Source organism: Microcaecilia unicolor, chromosome 5 (assembly GCF_901765095.1).
Source record: "Microcaecilia unicolor chromosome 5, aMicUni1.1, whole genome shotgun sequence".
NCBI classification, from domain to species: domain Eukaryota; kingdom Metazoa; phylum Chordata; class Amphibia; order Gymnophiona; family Siphonopidae; genus Microcaecilia; species Microcaecilia unicolor.
The window spans coordinates 178,719,524-178,745,666 of record NC_044035.1 but is presented as its reverse complement, the minus strand read 5'-3'; the positions used below and the strand labels follow the sequence as shown (position 1 = coordinate 178,745,666).

Here is a 26,143-nt window from a genome sequence, read left to right as displayed (position 1 = left end):
TGCTGACTTTACTAAAATGGGGGAATACCTGAGGAAGGAGATGATGGGCTGGGAGGAAGTACAAGAAGTGGAAGGACAGTGGTCAAGCCTGAAAGAAGCTATAAATAAGGCCACAAACCTTTATGTAAGGAAAGTAAATAAAAGCAAGAGAAAATGGAAACCGATATGGTTCTCCAAACAAGTGGCTGAGAAAATAAAGGCTAAAGAGTTGGCGTTCCAGAAATACACAAAAACTCAAGAACAGGAACACGGGGAGGAATACTGGATGAAACTGAAAGAAGCCAAGAGAGAGGTACGTCTGGCGAAAGCGCAAGCGGAAGAACAAATGGCTAGAAATGTAAGGAGGGGAGACAAAAATTTCTTCAGGTATATTAGTGAAAGGAGAATGACTAAAAAGGGAATTGTGAGACTAAAAGATACAGCGAACCGCTATGAAGATAGTGATGAAGAAAAAGCAAATTTGCTAAATAGATACTTTTGTTCTGTTTTCACAGAAGAAAATCCTGGAGCAGGACCGTGATGGACTGGAAAAAGTACAAATGAAAATGGAGTGGATACAGCATCATTTACAGAAGAGAGTGTGTATGAACAACTTGTAAAGCTAAAGGTGGACAAAGCCATGGGACCGGACAGGATCCACCCCAGGATATTGAGGGAGCTCAGAGAAGTTCTGGCGGGTCCTCTTAAAGATTTGTTTAATAAATCCTTGGAGACGGGAGAGGTTCCGAGGGATTGGAGAACGGCGGAGGTGGTCCCTCTTCACAAAAGTGGTGATAGGGAAGAAGCTGGAAACTACAGGCCGGTAAGCCTCACTTCGGTTATTGGAAAAGTAATGGAAGCGGTGCTGAAGGACAGGATAGTGAATTTCCTAGAAGCCAATAAGTTGCAAGATCCGAGACAACATGGTTTTACCAAAGGGAAATTGTGCCAAACAAATCTCATTGAGTTCTTTGATTGGGTGACAGGAGAATTGAATCAGGGACGAGCTATGGACGTAATCAACTTAGATTTCAGCAAAGCTTTTGACACGGTTCCCCACAGAAGGCTTTTAAATAAACTGGATGGGCTGCAGATAGGACCCGAAGTGGTGAACTGGATTAGGAACTGGTTGACGGACAGATGCCAGAGGGTGGTGGTGAATGGAGTTCGCTCAGAGGAGGGAAAGGTGAGTAGTGGAGTGCCTCAAGGATCGGTGCTGGGGCCGATTCTGTTCAATATATTTGTGAGTGACCTTGCCGAAGGGTTAGAAGTTAAGTTTGCCTATTTGCGGATGATACTAAGATCTGTAACAGAGTGGACACCCGGGAGGGAGTGGAAAACATGAAAAAGGATCTGAGGAAGCTAGAAGAATGGTCTAAGGTTTGGCAATTAAAATTCAATGCGAAGAAATGCAAAGTGATGCACTTAGGGAATAGAAATCCTCGGCAGATGTATGTGTTAGGCGGGGAGAATCTGATAGGTACGGACAGAGAGAGGGATCTTGGGGTTGATAGTATCTGAGGATCTGAAGGCGACGAAACAGTGTGACAAGGCGGTGGCCGTAGCTAGAAGGTTGTTAGGCTGTATAGAGAGAGGTGTGACCAGCAGATCAAATCCAACAGCACCAACATTTGCCTATATGCGTGATCACAATTTAGGTGAGATACTGGCATCTGTTAATCCAGGACTGTGGACTGCTTCTGCATCTGAAATAAAAGGTCATAAAAGCTGTGGCAGATGTGTTTACTGCCAGCATGCTTGGCAAACTATGAGAGTCACCAATCCCTGGACGAATACACCTTTTTTCTTGAATAAGTCTACAGATTGTAATTCTTCACAAGTAGTTTATGGTATAGTGTGCCCATGCACTAAATGGTACATAGGGCACACCAGTAGACGGATTAAACAGAGGATTGGTGAACATCTTAGTAATCTAAGAAACAGCAAACATGAAGCTCCGCTTGTGGATCACTGGATACAAGCACATCATGACATCAAAGATTTAAAATTTGTTGTGCTTTTACAGATTGTTTTACCTTTAGGTGTAGACGTCTCTCGTTTGCTACTTCAGAAAGAACAGGAATTTATTTTTCGATGGCGAACAGTGGCCCCTAGTGGCCTGAACAGGGAAATTGAATGGCAAGCTCTCATCTAATCTTTTCCCGCCGTTTGAAAACAGCTGATGCCTGACATATATTCTGCGCATGTGTGGGCGTTCTGAAGTAGGTTTGTGAACCGGACAGGGTGTTGTTCCTCCATGGTTTTGCTGAAAAGTGAGTAAAGAATTGGATTTATGCTGAATAGGAGTATATTTTGTAATTTAAATTTTGTATGGCTGTTTTACATTCACTTTTAGACACGAGGTGAAGTGCTGTTTTTTATACAATCTCTAACCTGTGTTTCAGGTCAGTTCCCCTGAAGACGCCACTAGTCTGACGAAACATGGCCCATGTAGGGAACTAAAATCTATGAACAGTGATTCTTTTGATCTTATGTCTTGCACGGAGTGATTTTTTTGAAAAAAGTATTGCAGTGGACAAGAACTTTGCAGGAAGAAGATCTTTGGTTCTGCACAATCTCTACCTAAGCTAAGTAGCTGTTATTCAATATTTTTTTGAACATTAGTTTTTTAACATCATTTTCTGGATATTGTCCATTAATTAAATATTGTGATCAGGATGGAGGTAGGATGTGCTATGATGTAGATGTGTTGTCCCTTCAAAGCTTGGACTTTTAGCCCACAGCAATACACCAAAAAAACTGAGCACAACAAATAAATATTTATACAATTTTATTGAGCTTTTTACAAAAAGTAATTATTTATACAATATGAGTAAATGAGAATATTTCTAATACTTTAAAGTTCTAATCAGGGTTTCTGTTATAGTTTGCTAATTAAAATTCAATGCCAAGAAATGCAAAGTGATGCACTTAGGGAATAGAAATCCACGGGAGATGTATGTGTTAGGCGGCGAGAGTCTGATAGGTACGGACGGGGAGAGGGATCTTGGGGTGATAGTATCTGAGGATTTGAAGGCGACGAAACAGTGTGACAAGGCGGTGGCCATATCTAGAAGGTTGTTGGGCTGTATAGAGAGTGGTGTGACCAACAGAAGAAAGGGAGTGTTGATGCCCCTGTATAAGTCGTTGGTGAGGCCCCATCTGGAGTGTTGTGTTCAGTTTTGGAGGCCGTATCTTGCTAAGGATGTAAAAAGAATTGAAGCGGTGCAAAGAAAAGCTACGAGAATGGTATGGGATTTGCGTTACAAGACGTATGAGGAGAAACTTGCTGACCTGAACATGTATACCCTGGAGGAAAGGAGAAACAGGGGTGATATGATACAGACGTTCAAATATTTGAAAGGTATTACTCCGCAAACGAACCTTTTCCGGAGATACGAAGGCGGTAGAACGAGAGGACATGAAATGAGATTGAAGGGGGGGCAGACTCAAGAAAAATGTCAGGAAGTATTTTTTCATGGAGAGAGTGGTGGATGCTTGGAATGCCCTCCCGCGGGAGGTGTTGGAGATGAAAACGGTAACGGAATTCAATCATGCGTGGGATAAACATAAAGGAATCCTGTTCAGAAGAAATGGATCCTCAGGAGCTTAGCCGAGATTGGATAACAGAGCCGGTAGTGGGAGGCGGGGCTTGGTGGTTGGGAGGCGGGGATAGTGCTGGGCAGACTTATACGGTCTGTGCCAGAGCCGATGGTGGGAGGCGGGGATAGTGCTGGGCAGACTTGCACAATCTGTGCCCTGAAAAAGACAGGTACAAATCAAGGTAAGGTATACACAAAAAAGTGGCACATTTCTTGGGCAGACTGGATGGACCATGCAGGTCTTTTTCTGCCGTCATCTACTATGTTACTATGTTACTTTGTAATGTATATGGGCCTAATGTGTATTCTCATAAATTCTTTTCCGAATTGGTGGCTAGGGTGGTATCTTACTCTAATTACCAACTTATTGTAGGGGGGACTTTAATATTGTAGCAGACCTATCAATTGATTGTAGGCCAGTGAGACGTAAGGGGGGGAATTGGGAGAATAGAGGGGTTAACTTTGTATCCTCCCAGTTGGGGCTGGTGGACATTTGGAGACTTCTTCACCCGCAGGAGGAAGAATTTACGTTTTACTCTCAACCCCATGGGGTTTATTCTAGATTGAATTATCTATTAGTAGCTATCCCCTTGATTGCTAGGATTTCCAGAGTTCATATAGTTGACCATGTGCTAAGTGACCATCAGGCAGTTGAGATGACCGTTTTGTGGTCTACAGAGCCGAGTGAGCGAGTGTGGAGATTTTCTCCCTCGTGATCTAGTGATAGGGACTTTCATGAATACCTGAGGGCCAAGTGGTTGGAATATCAAAAGTATAATCAGACGCAAGACGTGAATTCGGGAACATATTGGGAAGCCTCTAAGGCAGTCTTGAGGGGTCACATTATAGCATATACGGCAGGAAAGAAAAAACAGAGAGAGGCGGACCTACTGCGCTTGTCTCAGGAATATCATGTTACGTAGGGCACACATGAACCACATGACTGATGCATATAAGTTAGCTTTGAAGCAGGTCAAGACACAGATAGACGAGTTATTGACACAGAGGGCAGAGCAGTATATATATTACCAAAGGTTCCGGCTCTTTAAGTGGGGCAGCAAGGCGGGCAAGTAGCTGGCTAACTTGGTAAGGCCTTCACTTAAGAAGCAGGTTATCTCCACTATTAAGTATGATAAGGGGAGGGTTTACAATATAGAATCTCAAATTAGGCAGCAGTTTGTGAATTTTTATAGTTCTTTATACCAGGCTAGAGATTTTGATTCTAATAAATGCGAGGAATTTAATAATGGTCTATGGACTTCTCCTTTAGGAAGCTGTCCAGACCCTTTTTAAACCCCGCTAAGCTAACCGCCTTTACCACATTCTATGGCAACGAATTCCAGAGTTTAATTACATGTTGAGTGAAGAAAAATTTTCTCCGATTCATATTAAATTTACTACTTTGTAGCTTCATCGTATGCTCCTTAGTCCTTGTATTTTTTGAAAGAGTAAACAAACGATTCACATCTACTCATTCCACTCCACTCATTATTTTATAGACCTCTATCATATCTCCCCTCAGCCGTCTTTTCTCCAAGCTGAAGAGCCCTTGCTGCTTCAGCCTTTCCTCATTGGGAAGTCGGCCCATTCCCTTTATCATTTTTGTTGCCTTTCTCTGTACCTTTTCTAATTCCACGATATCTTTTTTGAGATGCGATGACCAGAATTAAACACAGTATTCGAGGTGCAGTTGCACCATGAACCGATATAAAGGCATTATAATGTCCTCACTTTTGTTTTCCATTCCTTTCCTAATAATACCTAACATTCTATTTGCTTTCTTAGCCGCCGCCGCTGCTCAGTGAGCAAAGGGTTTCAATGTATCATCAACGACGACGCCGAGATCCCTTTCTTGGTTGGTGACTCCTAATGTGGAACCTTGGATTACATACCTGTAGTTTGGGCTCCTCTTTCCCACATGCATCACTTTGCACTTGCTCACATTAAACGTCATCTGCTATTTAGACTCCCAGTCTTGTAATTTTTCACAATCCTCTTGTGATTTAATAACTTTGTGTCAGCAGCAAATTTATTTACCTCACTAGTTACTCCCATCTCTAGATCATTTATAAATATGTTAAAAAGCAGCGGTCCCAGCACAGACCCCTGGGGAGCCCCACTATCTACCCTTCTCCATTGATGATACTGACCATTTAACCCTACTTTCTGTTTTCTATCCTTTAACCAGTTCTTAATCCACAATAGGACACTACCTTATATCCCATGACTCTCCAATTTCTTCTGGAGTCTTTCATGAGGTACTTTGTCAAACGCCTTCTGAAAATCCAGATACACAATATCAACCAGCTCACCTTTATCCACATGTTTGTTCACCCTTTCAAAGAAATGTAATAGATTGGTGAGGCAAGATGTCCCTTCACTAAATCCGTGTTGGCTTTGTCTCATTAATCCATGCTTTTGAATATACTCTGTAATTTTGTTCTTTATAATAGTGTCTACTGTTTTGCCCAGCACCGATGTCAGGCTCACCGGTCTATAATTTCCCGGATCCCCTCTGGAACCTTTTTTAAATATCGGCGTTACATGGGCTACCCTCCAATCTTCCAGTACCACATTCGACTTTAAAGATAAATTACATATTACTGACAATAGTTCCGGCAGTTTATTTTTAAATTCTGTTAGTACTCTGGGATGAATACCATCTGGTCCAGGAGATTTGCTACTCTTCAATTTGTCAGATTGCCCCATTACATAGAGATTTCATTCAGTTTCTCTGACTCATCAGCATTGAATACCATTTCTGGCACCGGTATGTCTCCCAAATCTTTCTCGGTGAAGACCGAAGCAAAGAATTCATTTGATCTCTCTGCTATAGCTTTGTCTTCCCTGTTTACCCCTTTTACCCCTCGGTCATCTAGCGGTCCAACCAATTCCCTAATGTGGCTGTGCCACATGAACTTGATCTTACCACAATATCACCCTGTATTTGTTCACACCGGAGCCTGCAAAGGCCTCTCCGGTACTATATAAGCCACATTGAGCCTACAAATAGGTGGGAACATGTGGGATACAAATGTAATAAATAAATAAATATACCTAAAAGAAATCTTTTACTATGTGTTTTTGCCTCCAACACAATGTTTTTTTCAAAGTCCCTCTTCGCCTTCCTTATTAGCGCTTTACATTTGACTTGACATTCCTTATGCTGTTTCTTATTATTTTCAGTCGGTTCCTTCCATTTTCTGAAGAATTTTCTTTTAGCTCTAATAGCATCCTTCACCTCACTTTTTAACCATGCCAGCTGTCATTTAGTCTTCCTGCCTCCTTTTTTTAATATGCGGAATATATTTGGCCTGGGCTTCCAGGATGGCATTTTTGAACAGCCTCCACACCTTGTTGAGATATGTGATCCAGCTAGTCACTGCAGTTTTGGCATACATCCATCTGGTGCAACTGTGGTATAGAGGTGACTGCTGCAGCTGTGTTGTACATCCGCTTCTGCTGGAGAGCCGTAGAGCTAGTTGCTGCAGCCATACCATAAAACCTTACTGCAGCCATCTTTGAAGCAGGTATTACTGGAGAGACAGCGTTATTCTCCTGATGCAGCTTCTGGCAAAAAACAGGGCCACTATTGAGGGAAGTTTATAGACCCCCACAAATTTGGCTGTTTTAGATATGCTAATTTGAGACTGTTGAAGGACTTTTAGGGTTTTTTGGCCCCTTCTATAGAGTATCCTGTTTTCCAGTCCATGTTTATAAACTGTGAAGATATTGTTTGATAATTTTTGTGAAAGAAGAAAAGTTTGAACATGTAATTCGTGGAGTGTTTTTTTATGACTGATGATTGGGACAGCTGTTTTCCATTACGCATAATACAAACGGTAACAAGATGAGTACTATATCTCTGAGGTTTTTTTTTCCACTTTGATTATTGTTGTTATTTTTTCTTCAGGTTTTGACAGGACTGGTATAGTGTACTAATTTACAACTGTTATGTATTTAATGTTTTTCTGTTGTTTAAGCAAAGTTTTTCTCCATTTTGAGATATGCATTCTGTACAGCCATAGAACTAACCCCTGCATCTGTGTGGTACAGCTGTAGTTAAGCCTGTCAGTCAGCTTCTGCCTCTATACCATACTGGTAGGAGATGGAGGAGACATATAGTTGGCTGCCTTGGCAGTGCTAAATAATTGGCTGTTAGTGCTTTGTCATATGACTATGTACTGTAGGCATACCATATGTACATAAAGTGCTGGTGTTGCTGCAGGGCAGCAGTACAGCTAGGTGCTGCAATCATGCAATATATCTAGCTGGTACAACTTTGTTACACGAGCAAAGTTTCAGGTGTAGAATAACAAACTGAGTGATAGAGCAATGAAACAGGGATAGCTGCACAAGACATAACCATAGCTGGCATTCCAAGCTTCAGCATGCAAACAGATTCCTGAAGGTGCGCTATGTAGGAGCCATGTCGAGCTGAGAGTACAGAAGTTGTCCTTAATTATGCTATGTAGTTGAAGTGTGATACAAAAAAACAGAAGAAACCAGTCTTCGCAAAAAAACAACAAAACAAAACAGCGAAGATGACTCACAGGAACACAAATAAAAATAAAATATAAAAATAATCACAGAATATGTATTTAAAATATAAATACATTAAATAGACGACACTTTGGTTATAAAAATTAAAAATGAACTTCATTAGCCAAAAGATAGTGGGAGAAAGGAACTCGACACAGCTGTGTTTCGGCCATACAGGCCTGCGTCAGGAGTCTTCTCACCGTATGTTGATTCTGAATTCTGTCCAATTATTAGAGAAATATATATATCTCTTTTAAATCATTAAGTCCTGCCCGAAATGAAGTCAAGCGGGCAAGATCGAAGCAGCGTCTTGTGTCAATGAATGCAAACGAGCGTCTTGTGTCAGGACTTAACGCTACATTATTTAAAAGAGATATATATATTTCTCTAACAATTGGATAGAATTCAGAATCAACATATGGTGAGAAGACTCCTGACGCAGGCCTGTATGGCCGAAACACAGCTGTGTCAAGTCCCTTTCTCCCCGCTATCTTTTGGCTAATAAAGTTCATTAATTTTTATAACCAAAGTGTCGTCTATTTAATGTATTTATATTTTTAAATACATATTTTGTGATTATTTTTATATTTTATTTTTATTTTTTAATTTTATTTTTATTTGTGTTCCTGTGAGTCATCTTCGCTGGTTTTTTTTTTTTTTTTTTTAATGTAGTTGAAATGACCATCTATTCTGACCTGGTTTTACAGCCTGCCTCACTTACACAGACTACTCAGTAATTACTGTGGATTCTTTTGGATTCATATTAGGTAAATGAGACTTTTATTTAGAGGTTCATTGTTGTCTAAGATACACAATGATTAAGATATATACACAGTGATTAAGCTATATACCTAAAAAGAAACAATACCTATCTGTAGTTAAAAAGAAACAATCATCACATCACTGGTCACTACATCCGAGCAAAGCTAGGAGTTTCTAGACCAGGAAAAGAAGCAATAATACACTATACATACATCATATCTATACATACATCACTGGTCCTTAATCTCTACATCCAGGCTCTTATCAGTTGGGGGGGGCCCTGTTCACAATGAAAGCCAGGAGTTTCTTTGACCAGGAAATATAGTTCTCTGCATAGTACATACGTTACAAATAAACTCCCAATTTCACTGGCAAAAATTCCCCTTTTTATTAGGCTTAGAACTCATGTTCAGAGCTAAGGAAAATTACAGAATGCTTGAGACGTGGGAATGTGGTCACATGTTTCTCAGTCCAGGTGGCCAGTCTGAACTCAAAACTGGCTCCACCTCTCCCTTCACATACCAAATTAATTAGAGCTGTGTCTTATCTTCTTACACATTCCAAATCATTTTCATACAAAGAGAATTACTTCTAATCAAAAATACAAACCCCGAGTGCACTGCTGTTCAAGGCAGAGTTGAGAAACAATCTTTAAAATCTTCAATTACATCATCTGCAAAGTATACCATAGTTCCTCAGATGTGTATAATACCTGTGACATATTCAGGTGTGCATAGGTGAGTTTATGAGCTGTGCTGTACAGTTAACATGCACCAACTGGATCCTTTTTTTTTTTTTTAACTGTCACAGCTCTTAGTTCATGTAGCCTGGGAATTAAAGACCAGTTCCTGCTCACCAACAGCTGACTTGTACAGTTCGGAAACAGAGTTTAAAAAAAACAACTGAAATGATAAACAGAAATACAGTTGGTTCTCTCACTTAAATGCCAACTGATGGTTGTGCTCCAAGTAGAGCTGAATTATACAGTTGTGAATAGATTTCTTAAATCTGGAAACATAGCTGCTGATATTTTTTTAACTGAAAATATGGGTAACTTGACCAGCTGTGAAACATGGCTGATTTTTCCAGCTAAGAAAAATAGGATTCTGGAATTCTGAATTAAAAATTAGTTGCGTAGCCCCAGGCTTGCATTAAGAACATAGCTGGCTAGCCAAACAGTGTACTACTAAATAGTTAACATACTCACAGAAAGGAAAGAAGCAGAAAATGGCTTATAGCAAGAATTTTCCAACCCTTTGATCAAATATTGACCCCCCAAAACTAATATTGGCCCCAAAAACTCACATGAGAGAGCCATAAAAAAGATAAAATTTTCTGGAGAAAAATAGAAGAAAGAACTTGCTTCAAGAGATAAAATGGTGCCTCAAGTAACAGTGCAAACACTGTGTCACACACAGAAGGCAGTATGAAAGGCTTCTTCTACTCCTTAACAAACTGCAGCACAGAGGAGTGTGGTAGGGTGGGGGAGGAACTGTGCACCACTAAATGTCACCGTAGCTCCAGACAAACTTTCAACATATTGAAAAGGAGCATAAACTGTCCATTAGGAACCCCTTGCTCTACTGAAACACAAACCTGGTTACCAACTGGTTTAGAAGCTGTGTAAGAAGCACCAAGGAGGAGCTTCATGGCCCATCCACCATCTGCTTGGAGACAGAGAAAATACTGAACATTCTGTGGCTGCACGATACCTTTAAGGGGCGAGTCACAAACAACAACTTATTTTCTCTTGTTTCCTTCTGCTGGTTGATGGACACAGCCGGTTCAATATGGGTGAAAAGGAATATGCTGTTAGCTTCTGAAAATTACATTGTTAGTACAAAAAAAAAAAAAAAAAAAAAAATATATATATATATATATATATAATGCATCTGAAGATGGGTCCTTTAATAAGCTCAGGTCCTACATTTTTGATGGACCAGTACTGCCTTTCTGAGGTTTTTGCAATTACATTCAAAGCGGTTTATATATATTCAGGTACTTATTTTGTATCAGGGGCAATGGAGGGTTAAGTGACTTGCCCAGAGTCACAAGGAGCTGCAGTGGGAATCGAACTCAGTTCCCCAGGATCAAAGTCCACTGCACTAACCACTAGGCAACTCCTCCACTCCAAAAGGTATCATATCCTAAGATTTCAGTGCCTTTCTTAATATTTATTTTTCACAGGATTGAATTCTGGATGTGTTGGTGATGATGTCTGTGTTCATGCAAGAAAAGGAGATTGATTTGTATCATTCTAGAAAGTTGTAGTGTTGAATATCTCACAGGTCATCTTTGCTAGTCAGGACACAGGCAGCAGATTTTGTATCTGAACCGTCTGTTTTTGTTGCATCTGTTAAGGGGGAGGGGGGAGAGTGAGAAATTGAGCTAGAGTGTTTGGATAGTTAGTTTTTTGATAGCCTTTGGTTTCTGTCTGTCTGCTTGGTGTACAGAACCACTTCTGAGTGCCCTTCTACGAAGAATGCCTGCGCTCGAGGCTCTGGAAATCCTTCAGCTGGTGAATTGTCCAGAATCCTTCACGCCAGATATGCGGTGCATCATGGGGGAGTCACCAACTGTGCAAGGTTACTTTGTGTTGGCTGGCATGAACTCTGCTGGTATCTCATTCGGCGGGGGTGCAGGCAAGTAAGTCATAGAATGCCTTTGGTTTACCTTTGTTTTACCACATTTCCCTTTCCTCAGGTTTCTTGTGTGATCCTTTATGGCCTTTATGCTTGGGCCAGTGCAGGTCTGTATTTTAATCACTTTACGTAATAATAAACCTCTTAATGTTGAAGTCATGTGATAGGGCAGTAGCTCTCTGAGTTGAAAACGTCTGTATCAGGTTACACAGTCATTAGCAATATATTACACAATGGCACTATAGCATCCAGCAATGTACTATAAAATATGATAGAGGTCTATAAAATAATGAGTGGAGTTGAACGGGTAGATGTGAAGCGTCTGTTCACGCTTTCTAAAAATACTAGGACTAGGGGGCATGCGATGAAGCTACAATGTAGTAAACTTAAAACGAATCGGAGAAAATATTTCTTCACTCAACGTGTAATTAAACTCTGGAATTCGTTGCCAGAGAATGTGGTAAAGGTGGTTAGCTTAGCGGAGTTTTAAAAAGGTTTGGACGGCTTCCTAAAGGAAAAGTCCATAGACCGTTATTAAATGGACTTGGGGAAAATCCACTATTTCTGGGATAAGCAGTATAAAATGTTTTGTACTTTTTTGGGATCTTGCCAGATATTTGTGATCTGGATTGGCCAGTGTTGGAAACAGGATGCTGGGCTTGATGGGCCTTTGGTCTTTCCCAGTATGGCAATACTTATGTATGTAATTATGTACTCGCAGAAGAATTGTCATAACCAGAGGCAGCCGAACCATTAGACAAGACTAGGCAGTTTCTCAGGGCAGCAGCAAGCAACGGCAATCGAAGCAAAACAACAGGTCTGATAGCCACACAAACTAAAAGTTGTTCAATTTATGTGGGGCTTGCTACTATTGAAGCTTCCCATCAAGCCTCCCACTGGTCTTAGGAAATCAACACAGTATCAATGCAGCTGATGAATGCTCTCTTTGAACCACTAGACTTCTTTGAGTTGAAGTACCTGACTAAAAGGTCTTATTTTTGAAGGTATTTATGTTGGCATACAGAGTGAGTCATCTTCATAAGTACATAAGTATTGCCATATTGGGAAAGACCAAAGGTCCATCGAGCCTAGCATCCTGTTTCCAATAGTGGCCAATCCAGGTCACAAATACCCGGCAAGATCCCAAAAATGTACAAAACATTTTATACTGCTTATCCCAGAAATAGTGGATTTTCCCCAAGTCCATTTAATAACGGTCTATGGACTTTTTTCCTTTAGGAAGCAGTCCAAACCTTTTTTAAACTCCACTAAGCTAACCGCCTTTACCACATTCTCTGGCAACAAATTCCAGAGTTTAATTACACGTTGAGTGAAGAGCAATTTTCTCCGATTCGTTTTAAATTTACTACGTTGTAGCTTCATCGCATGCCCCCTAGTCCTAGTATTTTTGGAAAGCGTGAACAGATGCTTCACATCTACCCGTTCAACTCCACTCATTATTTTATAGACCTCTATCATATCTCCCCTCAGCTGCCTTTTCTCCAAGCTGGAGCCCTAGCCGCTTTAGCCTTTCCTCATAGGGAAGTCGTCCCATCCCCTTTATCATTTTTGTCACCCATCTCTGCACCTTTTCTAATTCCACTATATCTTTTTTGAGATGCGGCGACCAGAATTGAACACACTATTCTAGGTGCGGTCGCACCATGGAGCGATACAAAGGCATTATAACATCCTCATGTTTGTTTTCCATTCCTTTCCTAATAATACCTAAGATTCTATTTGCTTTCTTAGCCGCAGCAGCACACTGAACAGAAGGTTTCAACGTATCATCAACGACGACACCTAGATCCCTTTCTTGGTCCGTGACTCCTATCTTCATTTCTTAGTAGCTATCTGCCCTATATATGATTAAAAAGAAAGTTGTTTTTCATATGCATCCAAAATTCCTGGTGACCGATTTTCACCATAACCAGTCAATCATCCTGCCAAATATGTTTCCCCGGGTCTTTTGTACATGAAGGTAAACACACCTTGCATAACTTGGATTACAAAAGAGCCATAGCTGCCTACATGGAGCAGACTAAAGCCTTAGAAAATCCACCTAACTGTTTGTTTCTCTTAACCCTAATAAATATAAGATGTGGTAGCCACATCCTGCCAACTTGGATAGCAGATTGCATTTCTTTTCACTTATGCCCAGTAGAGCTTGACCACTTATGCCCAGTAGAGCTTGACCTTGAAATGGGATATCAAGGCTCATAATGTCAGAGCCAAAGCAATGTTGGTGGTCCAGCTGAGATCAGCTTCCATAGAAGAGATCTGCAAGGCTGAGAGATGGATGTCTGTTCACATAGTCCCATCATTACTGTTGGGAAAGGAATTCCCAACACACATTAAGTTTGATCAGACCGTTTTGCAGAATCTGTTAATGTTTAGACTCCAACTCCATCCTCCTAGGACACATTTGCATTATTTACAGGTTGCCTTCAATTTAAGGAGAAAAAAGAGAGAAAAAAAGACTTTATTGCCAACAAAAACATGAGTGCTGCCCATCAGCATTCAGTTTTTCCATTTTCTCCTTTTTGTTACCTAGGGATTCCCATGTGTGAGAGCTGCAGATCCATTTTGTTCTTAGAGAAAGCAGTGTTGATTATCTATAGCAGGTCTTCTTTAAGGACAGAAAGCATATCATTCCTCACAAAACTATTTCAGCTTCTGTAGGAGCTAGCTTCTCCTTTTAATAGCTGTCTACAGAACTGAGGTGACCACACATGATGACATCAACTCAGGGGGACCCCGCAATTGCAGTTCAGTGGCCTAGAAAATTCTTAGAATCATGTTTATTTTTTTCCAGCCCCAGCCCCATTAGATAATATCACACACATGCAGACTGATATCCCCATAGAAAGCCTGTTACAAGTAAGTATCTTATTCTGTCTTTCTCTTTGTACTAAGGTACTAGTTAAGTGGATATGTTGCTGTTCCATTGGATATCTTTTTGCCCTTTTCTTTTTCTTCCCACTGTCCACCTGACTGTTCAGGTACATAACAGTAGATGGTATGTAGTTCCTGGATAATGTTTGACATTTTTTTCTGCATCCCTTTATTCAGGTACTTGGCAGAGTGGATGGTGTATGGCTACCCTCTGGATAATGTTTGGCCACTGGATCTGAAGCGCTTTGGTGCTCTTCAAAGCAGCCGTACTTTCCTGCGTCACCGGGTAATGGAAGTTATGCGTGAGTACAATTATGATCCATGACTTGAATATGTTAAGTTCTCCTGCAGTTTCTGCAGCAGATGACTGCTTGGTCAGGAGAAAGCACTGCTTTTTAGAGCATTCTGGATCCATGGCCTGAATATGTTAAGTAGCAGATACCTGCTCGGTCAGGAGAAAGCACTGCTCTTTTGACCGTTCTGGAACGCTCATGATTAAAAATCTGAGTGGGCATTTTGTGTCACAATCCTTTGGAGACTCATTCTCACAATATGCATACGACGTATACTTTTATTAAACCATAACACCTTTTCTACTCAAACCTAATAATGTGATATTTAGAACTTTATTAAGAATGTAAGTCTGGTACAGTATTTCCCAAGTCCAGACCTGGAGTACCCCTTGCTAGTCAGGTTTTCAGGATGTCCACAATGAATATGCATAAATATGATTTGCATACACTGCCTCCTTTATATGCAGATCTTTTTCATGTATATTAATTGTGGATATCCTGAAAACATGACTGGCAAAGGGTACTCCAGGACCAGACTTGGGAAACACTGGTCTAGTGCAATCAGTCTCTGTAGATTGGAAGTAGGATACAGAACCTTTTACATTTAGATCACTGATTCAAATGGAACTCAGCAAGCATAATCTGAGTGTTATTTTGTCCCTTTATGAAATGATCTTGCAGTTTTAGTATGATCCTGTACTTACTAGATTGCAGTTAGCCTAGAAATTAACATCAATAGTAACGTAGTTACACGATGGCAGATAAGACCTGCACAGCCCATCCAGTCTGCCCAGCAGTCTAGTTCATTATGAATTCATGATTTGACCAACAATCGAATGGCATTACTAACTAACAACATTTTACTTGCTAAGTTCCACTTTAAGATATCTTCCCCTCCCCCACTTAGGTACACAGCACCCAATCTCGTAGCATATGATATGAATGTGGTATAAAACACACATACTTGTCCCTGAGCTATCCTTGCCCTTTTTGGGGCTCAGACTGTAAACGTCTGCCTGGCACTGGCCCTACTTCCCAACTACTGGAGTTGCCATTGAAGCCCACTCCAGCCTATCCTGATCTGTTCTGCCATATACAGGACACAGACCATAGAATTCTGTTGGCACTGGCCTTACTTTTTCTCTACTGGAGTTTTACTGTATATGTAAATCACCACTTCCAAGTCCACAAGCAAGAGAAATCCTGGTGACATTACATAATTCAAGGGAGGAGCCTGTAGAGAACTGAGACTGGGCTGTCCAGCCCTGCTAAGAGCCTGTAATCTTTAGGGAAGTAACACACTAAAGGAGAGGAATTAAAGCAAAAAAAAAAAACTGTGTAACTGAATGTTTTGACAAGCATTCTTTATAAATGTCTGAAGATCACATGATTCATTGACGGGGACAGGTGCAGGTTAGTCCCTCTCCGGGCTCCTGTGCCTAACTGCCTGAAAATCAACGTGTTTTGAGCCTCAAACCATCATCTCTCCCCCAGAATATAGCAAGTCAGCTACATGTACAAATTTGTGTAAAAAGCAGGGAGTGAGATGACTAGAAAAGCACAAGAAAAGAGCAGACTGAATCGCAGAGCAGCGAAGACAAGATGGCAGCAGTGGAACCAAAAGGGCCATCTATTTTTTCAGAACAGCAACTTACCCAAATCATGTCTGCACTGGTCAAGGCAATGGAACCTAGGTTTGACCAAATTACTGCTCAGTTAACGCATTTAGTCTTTATTAGCTGATACAACCCGCCAGACAGCAGACCTGAAACAACATGTCTCTAATGTGGAAGACACAGCAAGCAGCACGGCAGGCACAATTGAGGCTCTGGAACGCAAAGTGAAAATCCAGGCAGAGCAGATAGAGGATTTGGAGAACTGATTCCACTGCAACAATTTGTGAATAGTGGGGCTTCCTGAAACCGTACCGGAGAGGAATTTGGGTTTGGTGCTGGAAAGCTGGCTCAGTAAAGAATTTGATCTCTCAGACAGCATGGGCCCAGTATGCTTAGAATGGGTTCACATTCTGGGACATCCACAGAATAACAGACAGAGATTGCGAGTGGTAATAATAATACAACTGCACAAGTATATTCATAAAATTGAAATTTTCAGAGGCTTTAACCCTTTAGTGTCTAATGTTCCCATCAATCTGTTCCCATATGGCTTATTATGGAAACATTGGACACTAAAGGGTTTTAAGCAAAAATGTGACTCCCTAAATTTTTAAGACATGGCAATTTTAATCTTTCAGGATTATTCTATAGCCAGAGCGCCATCGGAAGTTCACTCCTATCTGTGCAAAATGCCATGATCAAGGCCTCTGATTTATGTTACTGATTTTTAATATTGCCAGATATAGTATCAATGGACAGTGGCGCAGGATTGTCTCAATGCGCATTCTGCGTCAAATGCCTTGAGCCAGTCTAATTAAGATACTCATTTTGGAACTGTTTGTTCTTTTGCTGGACTGATTCATCAGAGCTCATTTCATACTATTGACATGTTTAGTTAACTTACTGTTGTGGAAGGGTGGGGAGTTGCAAGACCCTTGCATTACTTGTAACTTACTAATAGTTTAAATGTTCAGACAGCACTTTTTTCCTTTATATGAGAATAATAGCTTCAGTTGAATGTTATTACCACTAGTGCACGTTGGTGTGAGTATTTGAATACTTAGTTTTGACACTAGCATTTACTATATTTACTCAGTTGTGTAAGTATAATGTTGCCCTTGTCCGGAGGGAAGTGATCGTACGAAAATGTGTTTTATGTGTTCGGTAAACTATTCTGTAAACCATTCTGGTGGATTCTTTATCATGTAATTAGCACAGCTGTCTAATAGTTTGCATGTGCGTATTTTGTCATTAGTGCTTTAACTGTGTTGGTTGCAGACATTTTAAAGGTGGACCAGATTCTATCTGCCTTGATGTGATCTATGTTAAATTCATATTCGTGCAGGAAGTCTATGGGGGGATGTTTGTGTTACAGCAAGGTTTGTTCTTACAGTTGTTTTTTCTTCAAAATATTGTGTGAGCTCGTCTGCTGTTCGTGGTGGTTCATTTGATGTTTGTAGAGCTTGGCTGTTAGATTATTCATGAGTTCATATACTTTTTTCAAATTGATCTGTTCTGGGCTTACATTCATGATGTAGTATTGCATTTTGGCTCTCTTTATATTTTGTTTATACATTCTTATTGCTTTTCTCATATAGTTTTGTTTGTATCTGACTTGTTTTGGACCACTTTCTTTCTAATTTCATAGTTTTTTTTCATCTCTAGTAGCTCATTGTTGAACCAAGGACGTGATTTTTTGTTTGTTCTTGTTTTCATTTTGAGTGTTGCTATTTTGTTCAATATGTTTTTGCTTAATTCATCCCATTGCTCATGAAATGGCACATATGAGTTTATCTTGTTGGGCAGACTGGATGGACCGTGCAGGACTTTCTCTTCCGTCATCTACTACGTATGAAATGGCTATCGTTGGGTGATATGTTTATTTGTTTGGTCTGCACTGTTAACCAGAAGCCGTGGTTATCCACTTTTCCTCTGGTTATAAAAGTGTGCGATGGTCTTGGTTCACTGATCTTGATTTTCTCTTTCCATTGCAGTGTGAGTGTGAGTTTGCTGGGATCTGACCATATCACCTGTTCCCAGTTGGGATTTTCTGGTATTTGGTTGTTATTTGTTGCGAACCTGCAAGCTAATAAGTCTGGTAAATGGTTTTTTGTATGTGATGAAGTGACTTGGGCTGGTTTTTTTTCTTTTTTTTTTTCTTTTATTGAAAAATATGAATGGCAACAGAGACAAAAGTCATCATGTATTATTACAATCATAAATCAACCGTTCAGCAATCAAAGTCTCAATACAAGCACAACAGTTCAATATTATTCTCTAATACAACCTCAAACCCTCCCCCCCCTCTTATTATTGGATGCTCAAGGATGGATCTGGATTCGCGGTCCACAAAACAACTGGGTCCCAAATCTTGTGATACTTCAATAGCTGTCCTGTACGCAAAGCTGTTAATTTAGGGAGTAGGAAGTGACGTCACGGAGGCGAATGGCTGCCTAAGCTTATAGCTCCCACAGTACCCTACCTTAATGCTGCCCAAATAGCGCTATTTGAGGAATATTTTCAGCAAAACCCCATTGAAAGCTGTTCCGGACAAACTGCTGCTTAAAATGAGTAAGTCATCAGCGTCGCAGCAAAGGGGAAGCGAGCGTACTTCGAAGCGCCAGACCACGAGGAGCCTTTCGTGCACCATACATCTCCCGCAATGTTGGACTCAGATTCAGCGGCCTCACACGCAGCGGCGCGCCACTCCTCAAAAAAGAGTGCATCCACGGATCTGGCAAAATGTTTGGAGGCGATTCGCGCTGAAATAAAAGCAACGCGAGTGGAAATTTTGGAGCATATTGATGCAGTTAGTTTGGATTTGAGATAGCTAGCAGGCCGCGTAGAAACCTTGGAGGAGCGGTTAGACGACCAGGACGAACAGCATGGGGTGCTGATCACGCGTATCTCGCAGATGCAGGAACAATCAGAGGACTTTCAGTATAAACTTGATGACCTCGAGAACAGAGGCAGAAGGCACAATTTACGCTTTCGTGGAATTCCTGAAAGTGGAGGCCTAGAGGACATCCCAGTGATGGTGAGGAACCTTTGTGAAAAAATCTTGGGTGAGGCCTGGGATCCGGCTGCAGCGGCGATTGATAGAGCGCATAGAGTGCAAGGTCAGCGAGTGGATAATAGACCGAGAGACATTCTTGTTCGCTTTTCATCATATGCGTTTAAGGAACTGCTTTTGCAGAAGGCTCATAAGCTCCCACACTTGGATTACAATGCAGCCCGGGTGTCTGTGTTCCAGGACCTCTCCGTGTTCACATTAACACAGAGGCGTGCCATGAGACCGGCGATTGAGGTTTTGAATAAAGAAAAAATTGCCTACAGATGGGCTTTTCCATTTGCCATCTGCTATGAACTCAAGGGACAACAGTGTCGGAAGTGGAAAGTGGCTGATGTATGGAAGTCTTTGTATGAGGCTGGGCTGACCACGTCAGAGATGTTGCCTGCTGAGCTGGCTTCAACAACCAAAGCGCGCCTGCAGAAGTGGAAGAGAGTTCCACAGAAACAGAAGACACCTAAGGCTCAGACTTGAAGGCTCAAAGAAGACTCTACTGTTCTAATCATATCTGTATCAATATCAGAGATGAATGTTGACTAGCTGGATGAGCTGGGGAGATTGAGAGAAGTGTTCTGTTTTGCAAGGGGTTTAAGGTTGTAGTGGGCTGTTTAATTGGTTTAAAAGAAGGAGTGGGGATGTGTTTGAAGTGTGGGGGAGGAGTGGGTGGTGAGTTCGCTCCTTGAGTCACTTTCTTCCAGGTTCCCATGCAATGCTAGAAGGCATTGTCTGGTGGGTGGACATGGTAGGGGGGGAGGGGTTGAGAGGGAGGGGGTGGGTATAGTTAGAGGGGGAAAGAGAGAGTTAGGGAAGGCCTTACACTGTTCTTTAATAACTAGCATCATTCAGAGATGGTTCAATGGTGGGTTATAAGTTTTTCACTTATAATATAAAGGGGTTGAATTCCCCTTATAAAAGACATGGACTAATGCGTGAATTGCGTCTGGCACGGCCACAGGTGGTCTTTGTACAAGAAACTCACTTCTTAAAAAAGCATGAGAGGTTATTGACCTCTAAACAATATCCGCATGTGGTCTGTGCCTCGGACGTAAAAGGGGCTAAAAAAAGAGGGGTGGCTATCATGTTTCACAAAGATGTACCGGTGCAGATTATGCATACAAAGAGAGATGGGGAGGGATGATTCCTTTTTTTACATGTTATGTTGGAGCATGAAGAATACACATTGGTTAATGTATATGCACCAAATGAGAGGCAGGAACACTTTTTCAAGTGACTTCAAAGGGAAGTCCAGGCCTTCGTCAGGGGTAAGGTTCTGGTGGTGGGAGATTTTAATGCCACTATGCAACCTAAGCTTGATAAGTCAGCCCTTCCTACTCCGACGGATTGCAGAATATCTTATGCTTTGAATAACTTTGTAGAGGGGATTGGCCTGTATGATGTGTGGAGAATGGGACATCCTAGGGGGCGGGATTACACTTTCTACTCCCAGGTACACCTCACTTACTCCCGCCTAGACTATATTTTTCTTGATAAAACTTTGTCTGAAGGGGGAGAGGAATCCTCTATAGGCAATATTTCCATATCGGATCATGCCCCGGTTTGGACTGTCATCCCTTCTCTTAGGGAGGAGGTGAGGGACAAACGGTGGACGTTTAACAACAACCGGTTACAGGATACGGATACAATAGCTAGTTTTAAACCAGTTCTGAAGGAGTACTTTGACATCAATATGGACTCGGGACCGACATTAGGTACGGTGTGGGACGCATTCAAGGCAGTCTCAAGGGGGCACTTTATTAAATGTGCTAGTCAAAAGGTCCGAGTCCATAGAGTACATCTAGCCCAGTGTATGGAAAGATTGGCTGTCCTGGAAGACAGATATAGGGCCTCCGGCTTTGTGTCTGACTATCGCAAATTGCAGGTGGTGAGACTGGAAATTGCAGGGTTGCATGAGGAGAGTTTAAAATATATAAATGAGAGAATGAAACAGGTACGTTACGCTTGCACCAATAAGCTGGGAAGATTGTTAGCTGCTAAATTAAGAAAGATGAGAGCGGATAGGCATATCCTGGGGGTAAGGGATGCCAAGGGAGATATGTTGCATAAGTCAGCTCAGATAAGGGACCATTTTGCCCAATATTATGAGAACCTATATACAGAGGATGCTACTGTACAGACGGGGGGAATAGATGAGTATTTGGCAGCTAGGGAGCTGCTGGCCTTTTCTGAATTCCAAAAAAGAGAGCTGGAGGAACCGGTGAGGGTGGAGGAGGTTATAGGGGTTGTAAAAGCCTTGCCCACGGGGAAGGTGCCAGGGTTAGATGGCTTTACTAATGAGTTTTATAAGACATATGTGGTAGAGCTGGCACCCTACCTGACAATGATAATCAATGCTGTGAGGGAAGGGGCTCCTCTCTCTAAGACAATGATGGAGGCTTGGGTGGCGGTTATACCAAAGCCAGGCAAGGACAAAACTGAATGTGCTTCGTACAGACCCATCTCGATTCTCAACACAGATGTCAAAATTTTGGCAAAGGTGTTGGCTGACCATTTGGGAAAGGTGCTTCCTAATCTAATCCACCCAGACCAAGTGGGCTTTATAGCAAAAAGACAGGCCATGGATAACATACATAGAACGGTGGATCTCCTCTATGCTGCTCAGATAAAAGCCAGGCCCATGGTGTTACTCGGGTTGGATGCGGAAAAAGCGTTTGACCGAGTGCACTGGGGATATTTGGACAAGGTTCTACATAGAGTAGGGATTGGACAACTTTTTAGAGCCTGGATACAGGCCTTGTACTCCTCGCCGCAAGCTTGTGTGAGAGTCAACGGGGGGAATTCAGAGACATTTGTGTTGGGTCGAGGAACTCGACAGGACTGCCCGTTGTCCCCCTTACTGTTCGCTCTAGCAATGGAACCCTTAGCGGCAGCTATCAGAGAGAATGACGATATAGCTGGAATACAGGTGGGGGAACGGGAATATAAAATAGCATTATTCGCAGATGATGTGCTGTTGTCTCTAGCAAACCCGCTGATCTCGTTACCCAATCTAATGAGGGTGATAGAGGACTACACCCGGATATCGGGCTACAAATTAAATGCGAGTAAATCTCTTGGCCTGGCAGTGGGAGTACCTCAGGGTGTGATGGAGACATTAAGGACGTCTTTTGCTTTTAAGTGGGCTGCTCATGAATTAACCTATCTTGGAGTTAAGATACGGAGTGATTTATCTGAGCTGTTCATAGCAAATTACCCGAGACTTAAAAAGGAGGTGCGAGAGGACCTGAATAAGTGGTCATCAATGGGGTTATCCTAGTTTGGGAGGATAGCGACGATCAAAATGAATATACTGCCCCGTCTCTTATATTTATTTCAGGTCCTTCCCCTGAGGTTATCTCGCACCTTCTTGTCGGGACTACAGGATGTATTGATTCGATATGTGTGGAATCAGAGGAGGCCAAGGCTGCCGCGTGCCTTTCTTTACAAAAGTCGACGAGAGGGAGGACTGGGAGTGCCAAATCTGTTCTGGTACTATTGTGCAGCGCAAGCTAGAGTTGCGATAGACTGGTTTAGGAAGGATGAAAGTAAATTGTGGGTAGGTATTGAACAATCCCTGGTAGGCACTCGGAAGTTGGGACACATAATGTGGTTTGCTAGTAAATATAGAGGACGAGTGGATAGGTTTCCGCCTACTGTACAGGCCACCTTTTATTATTGGGACCTTATGTTTGCAGAGCATCAACCACCGGTGTCAGGCTTAGCCCCAATAGTGGATAACCCTATGTTTGAACCTGGTATAGGAAATACTACATTTAGCAGGTGGGCAGACTCAGGTTTGGACATGTTGGGACAGGTACATGTGGGTGGTAACATGGTAACTTTTGAGAAGTTGGTGGAAGATTTTGGGCTTCGGCCTGACGATCGTTATGCATACTTACAGTTACAACATTTCATTTTAGGACAAGTCTATAAAGGTTGTATGCTGCGGGACACACACCCTATGGAAGAGCTATGTGTTAATTGGAACATAACGAGGGGCATGTTATCCCACTTGTATGCCTACCAGGTGACGACAGTTAAACATTATGTATTGCATAGGAAACGGTGGGAACAGGAATTACATTTTACTCTACCAGAGGCAGCATGGCTGGCGCTGGAAAAAAAGATTCTGAGATCTTCCATAGCAGTGGCAATGCAGGAAAATGCCATCAAAGTCTTTTATAGATGGTATTTAACGCCGGTCCAACTACATCATATGTTTGCCCATGTGCCCAAAGATTGCTGGCGAAAATGTGGGGGAGTGGAGACCATGGGTCATATTTGGTGGTTATGTCCTAAAGCTCAGGCCTATTGGAAGGGGGTGAAGTCGCGTCTGCAGGTTTGGGTGGGTAAATCTGTGCAGTGGCATCCTTTAATTTTCCTACTTGGGCAGCGGCCTGAGGGTTTTAAGCTGGATCAGTGGCTTCTGATGAGAGGAGCCTTGCATGCAGCGCGTACAAACTTAGCACAGAGTTGGAAGTCGCCCAAAGTTCCCTCAATGGTACATTGGATCACTAAGGTGCGTTATATATGTGAAATGGAGAGACTAACTGCAGTAAGAAGAAAAACTATGCCCGCATGGGAAAGGGTTTGGGGACCCTTTCTACAAAAATGTTCTGGCTAACTGGGCTATATATGGGAAGTTGGAGAAGGTGTAGGGGGGGGGGAGAGGGGAGGGAGGATATGGGAAGGGGGGGGATTTACAGTATTGAAATGTTAAAAACAAAAAATCTGAAATTCAGTATGCATCTGTTCTAGCATTGTTATTTCAATGATACATGTTTTTGCAAAATACTCCTTGAGGGTATCTGTGGAACTGTAGTTTATTCTAATGTTTTGACTTGAGGAGACGTTGTACTTACTTTGCAGTGCATAATAAAGACTTCTGCAAATTAAAAAAAGCTGTTAATTTAGACATTAGATGAATATAATCCAGCTTCTGCAAAATCAACCGAAGCCCCGGAAGGTGGGGACTCCATGCCGCAACCAAGATCAGCTTGCCAGCCACAAACACATGCAAGATGAGGCAGTGAGTATGCTTATTCACTCCCTTGGTGTTTTTGTTTTTTTTTTCATTTGTACCCTGTGCTTTCCCACTCATGGCAGGCTCAATGCGGCTTACATGGGGCATTGAGCCTGCCATGAGTGGGAAAGCACGGGGTACAAATGTAACAAAAAAAAAAAACCTCAGGGAGTGAAGAAGCATACTCACTGTTTGAAATGGAGAAGACAATATTCCATTTTTTGGTCATAATTAATTTTTGTTACACTAAAAACAACTTTAGGACCCTAGTCAAGAATGTCTGAGCATGGTGGCACGTCCACCATATATGGAACTTGTCTCCCTCCATCCCACACTGGCGCCAGCATAAAGCTGATCCCTGGCGGAACAGCTAGTCATTGAGGAGTGTAATACCAACAGTAACGTATTTTGTAACCATTTTCCACCAAGGCACTGGAGGTAGATACCTGGAGCAAGGAGCGAAAAACCTGTTCCCATTGTTCACAATCATAATCCCTCCCCAATGCCACCTCCCACTTTGACAGATAACACACAATAGGATTACGATATGTGAGAAGAGCCCTATAAATCCTGGAGATCCCTCCTCTCCCTCCCCCACCCTACAACGCCTGCTCAAGACAGGTTTCAGACAAACTGAAATCTCCCTTCGCTCTACGATTTATAAAGTCTCATAACTGGCGATATTGAAAGACACCGGAGGTGGAAAGACCATATTCCTCACATAATTCTTCAAATGAATGTAGCACCCCCCTCCTCCAACACCTGCCCCATCTTGCGAAGGCCATGGCTCTCCCATGTACGATAGCAGGGATCCAAATATCCTGGGGCAAATTGTGGGGCAAAGCAAATAAACATATATGTAAAATAAGCGCGATCTGGGAAAAACCCCTCTCGTACCTTACTCCAAGTAATGAGTGGCCACTGAAGTAGTGATGGTGCCCCTCTGATGATTTCTTTACGGAGACGCCCAGGAAGCCAAGGTATTGCTTTCAAGGAAATATTCATGCCTCCCCCTTACTGACCAAGAATATGGGATATGTGGTTTTGCATTTGTTAAAATTGGAACCGTAAACAGTGATACAGTGGGGGAAATAAGTATTTGATCCCTTGCTGATTTTGTAAGTTTGCCCACTGACAAAGACATGAGCAGCCCATAATTGAAGGGTAGGTTATTGGTAACAGTGAGAGATAGCACATCACAAATTAAATCCGGAAAATCACATTGTGGAAAGTATATGAATTTATTTGCATTCTGCAGAGGGAAATAAGTATTTGATCCCTCTGGCAAACAAGACCTAATACTTGGTGGCAAAACCCTTGTTGGCAAGCACAGCGGTCAGACGTCTTCTGTAGTTGATGATGAGGTTTGCACACATGTCAGGAGGAATTTTGGTCCACTCCTCTTTGCAGATCATCTCTAAATCATTAAGAGTTCTGGGCTGTCGCTTGGCAACTCGCAGCTTCAGCTCCCTCCATAAGTTTTCAATGGGATTAAGGTCTGGTGACTGGCTAGGCCACTCCATGACCCTAATGTGCTTCTTCCTGAGCCACTCCTTTGTTGCCTTGGCTGTATGTTTTGGGTCATTGTCGTGCTGGAAGACCCAGCCACGACCCATTTTTAAGGCCCTGGCGGAGGGAAGGAGGTTGTCACTCAGAATTGTACGGTACATGGCCCCATCCATTCTCCCATTGATGCGGTGAAGTAGTCCTGTGCCCTTAGCA

General features: G+C 42.0%; 1 protein-coding gene across 2 annotated transcripts in view; it reads left to right on the top strand.

The window, feature by feature from the left end:
• Window positions 1–26,143, top strand: part of PDPR (pyruvate dehydrogenase phosphatase regulatory subunit) — a 275,395-nt gene that overhangs the window by 141,586 nt on the left and 107,666 nt on the right. For both annotated transcript variants that reach the window (XM_030203621.1, XM_030203622.1), the window contains exons 9-10: window positions 11,339–11,531; window positions 14,600–14,724. In XM_030203621.1, the coding sequence (XP_030059481.1) occupies window positions 11,339–11,531; window positions 14,600–14,724 (318 nt within the window). The remainder of the gene's footprint in view (window positions 1–11,338; window positions 11,532–14,599; window positions 14,725–26,143) is intronic.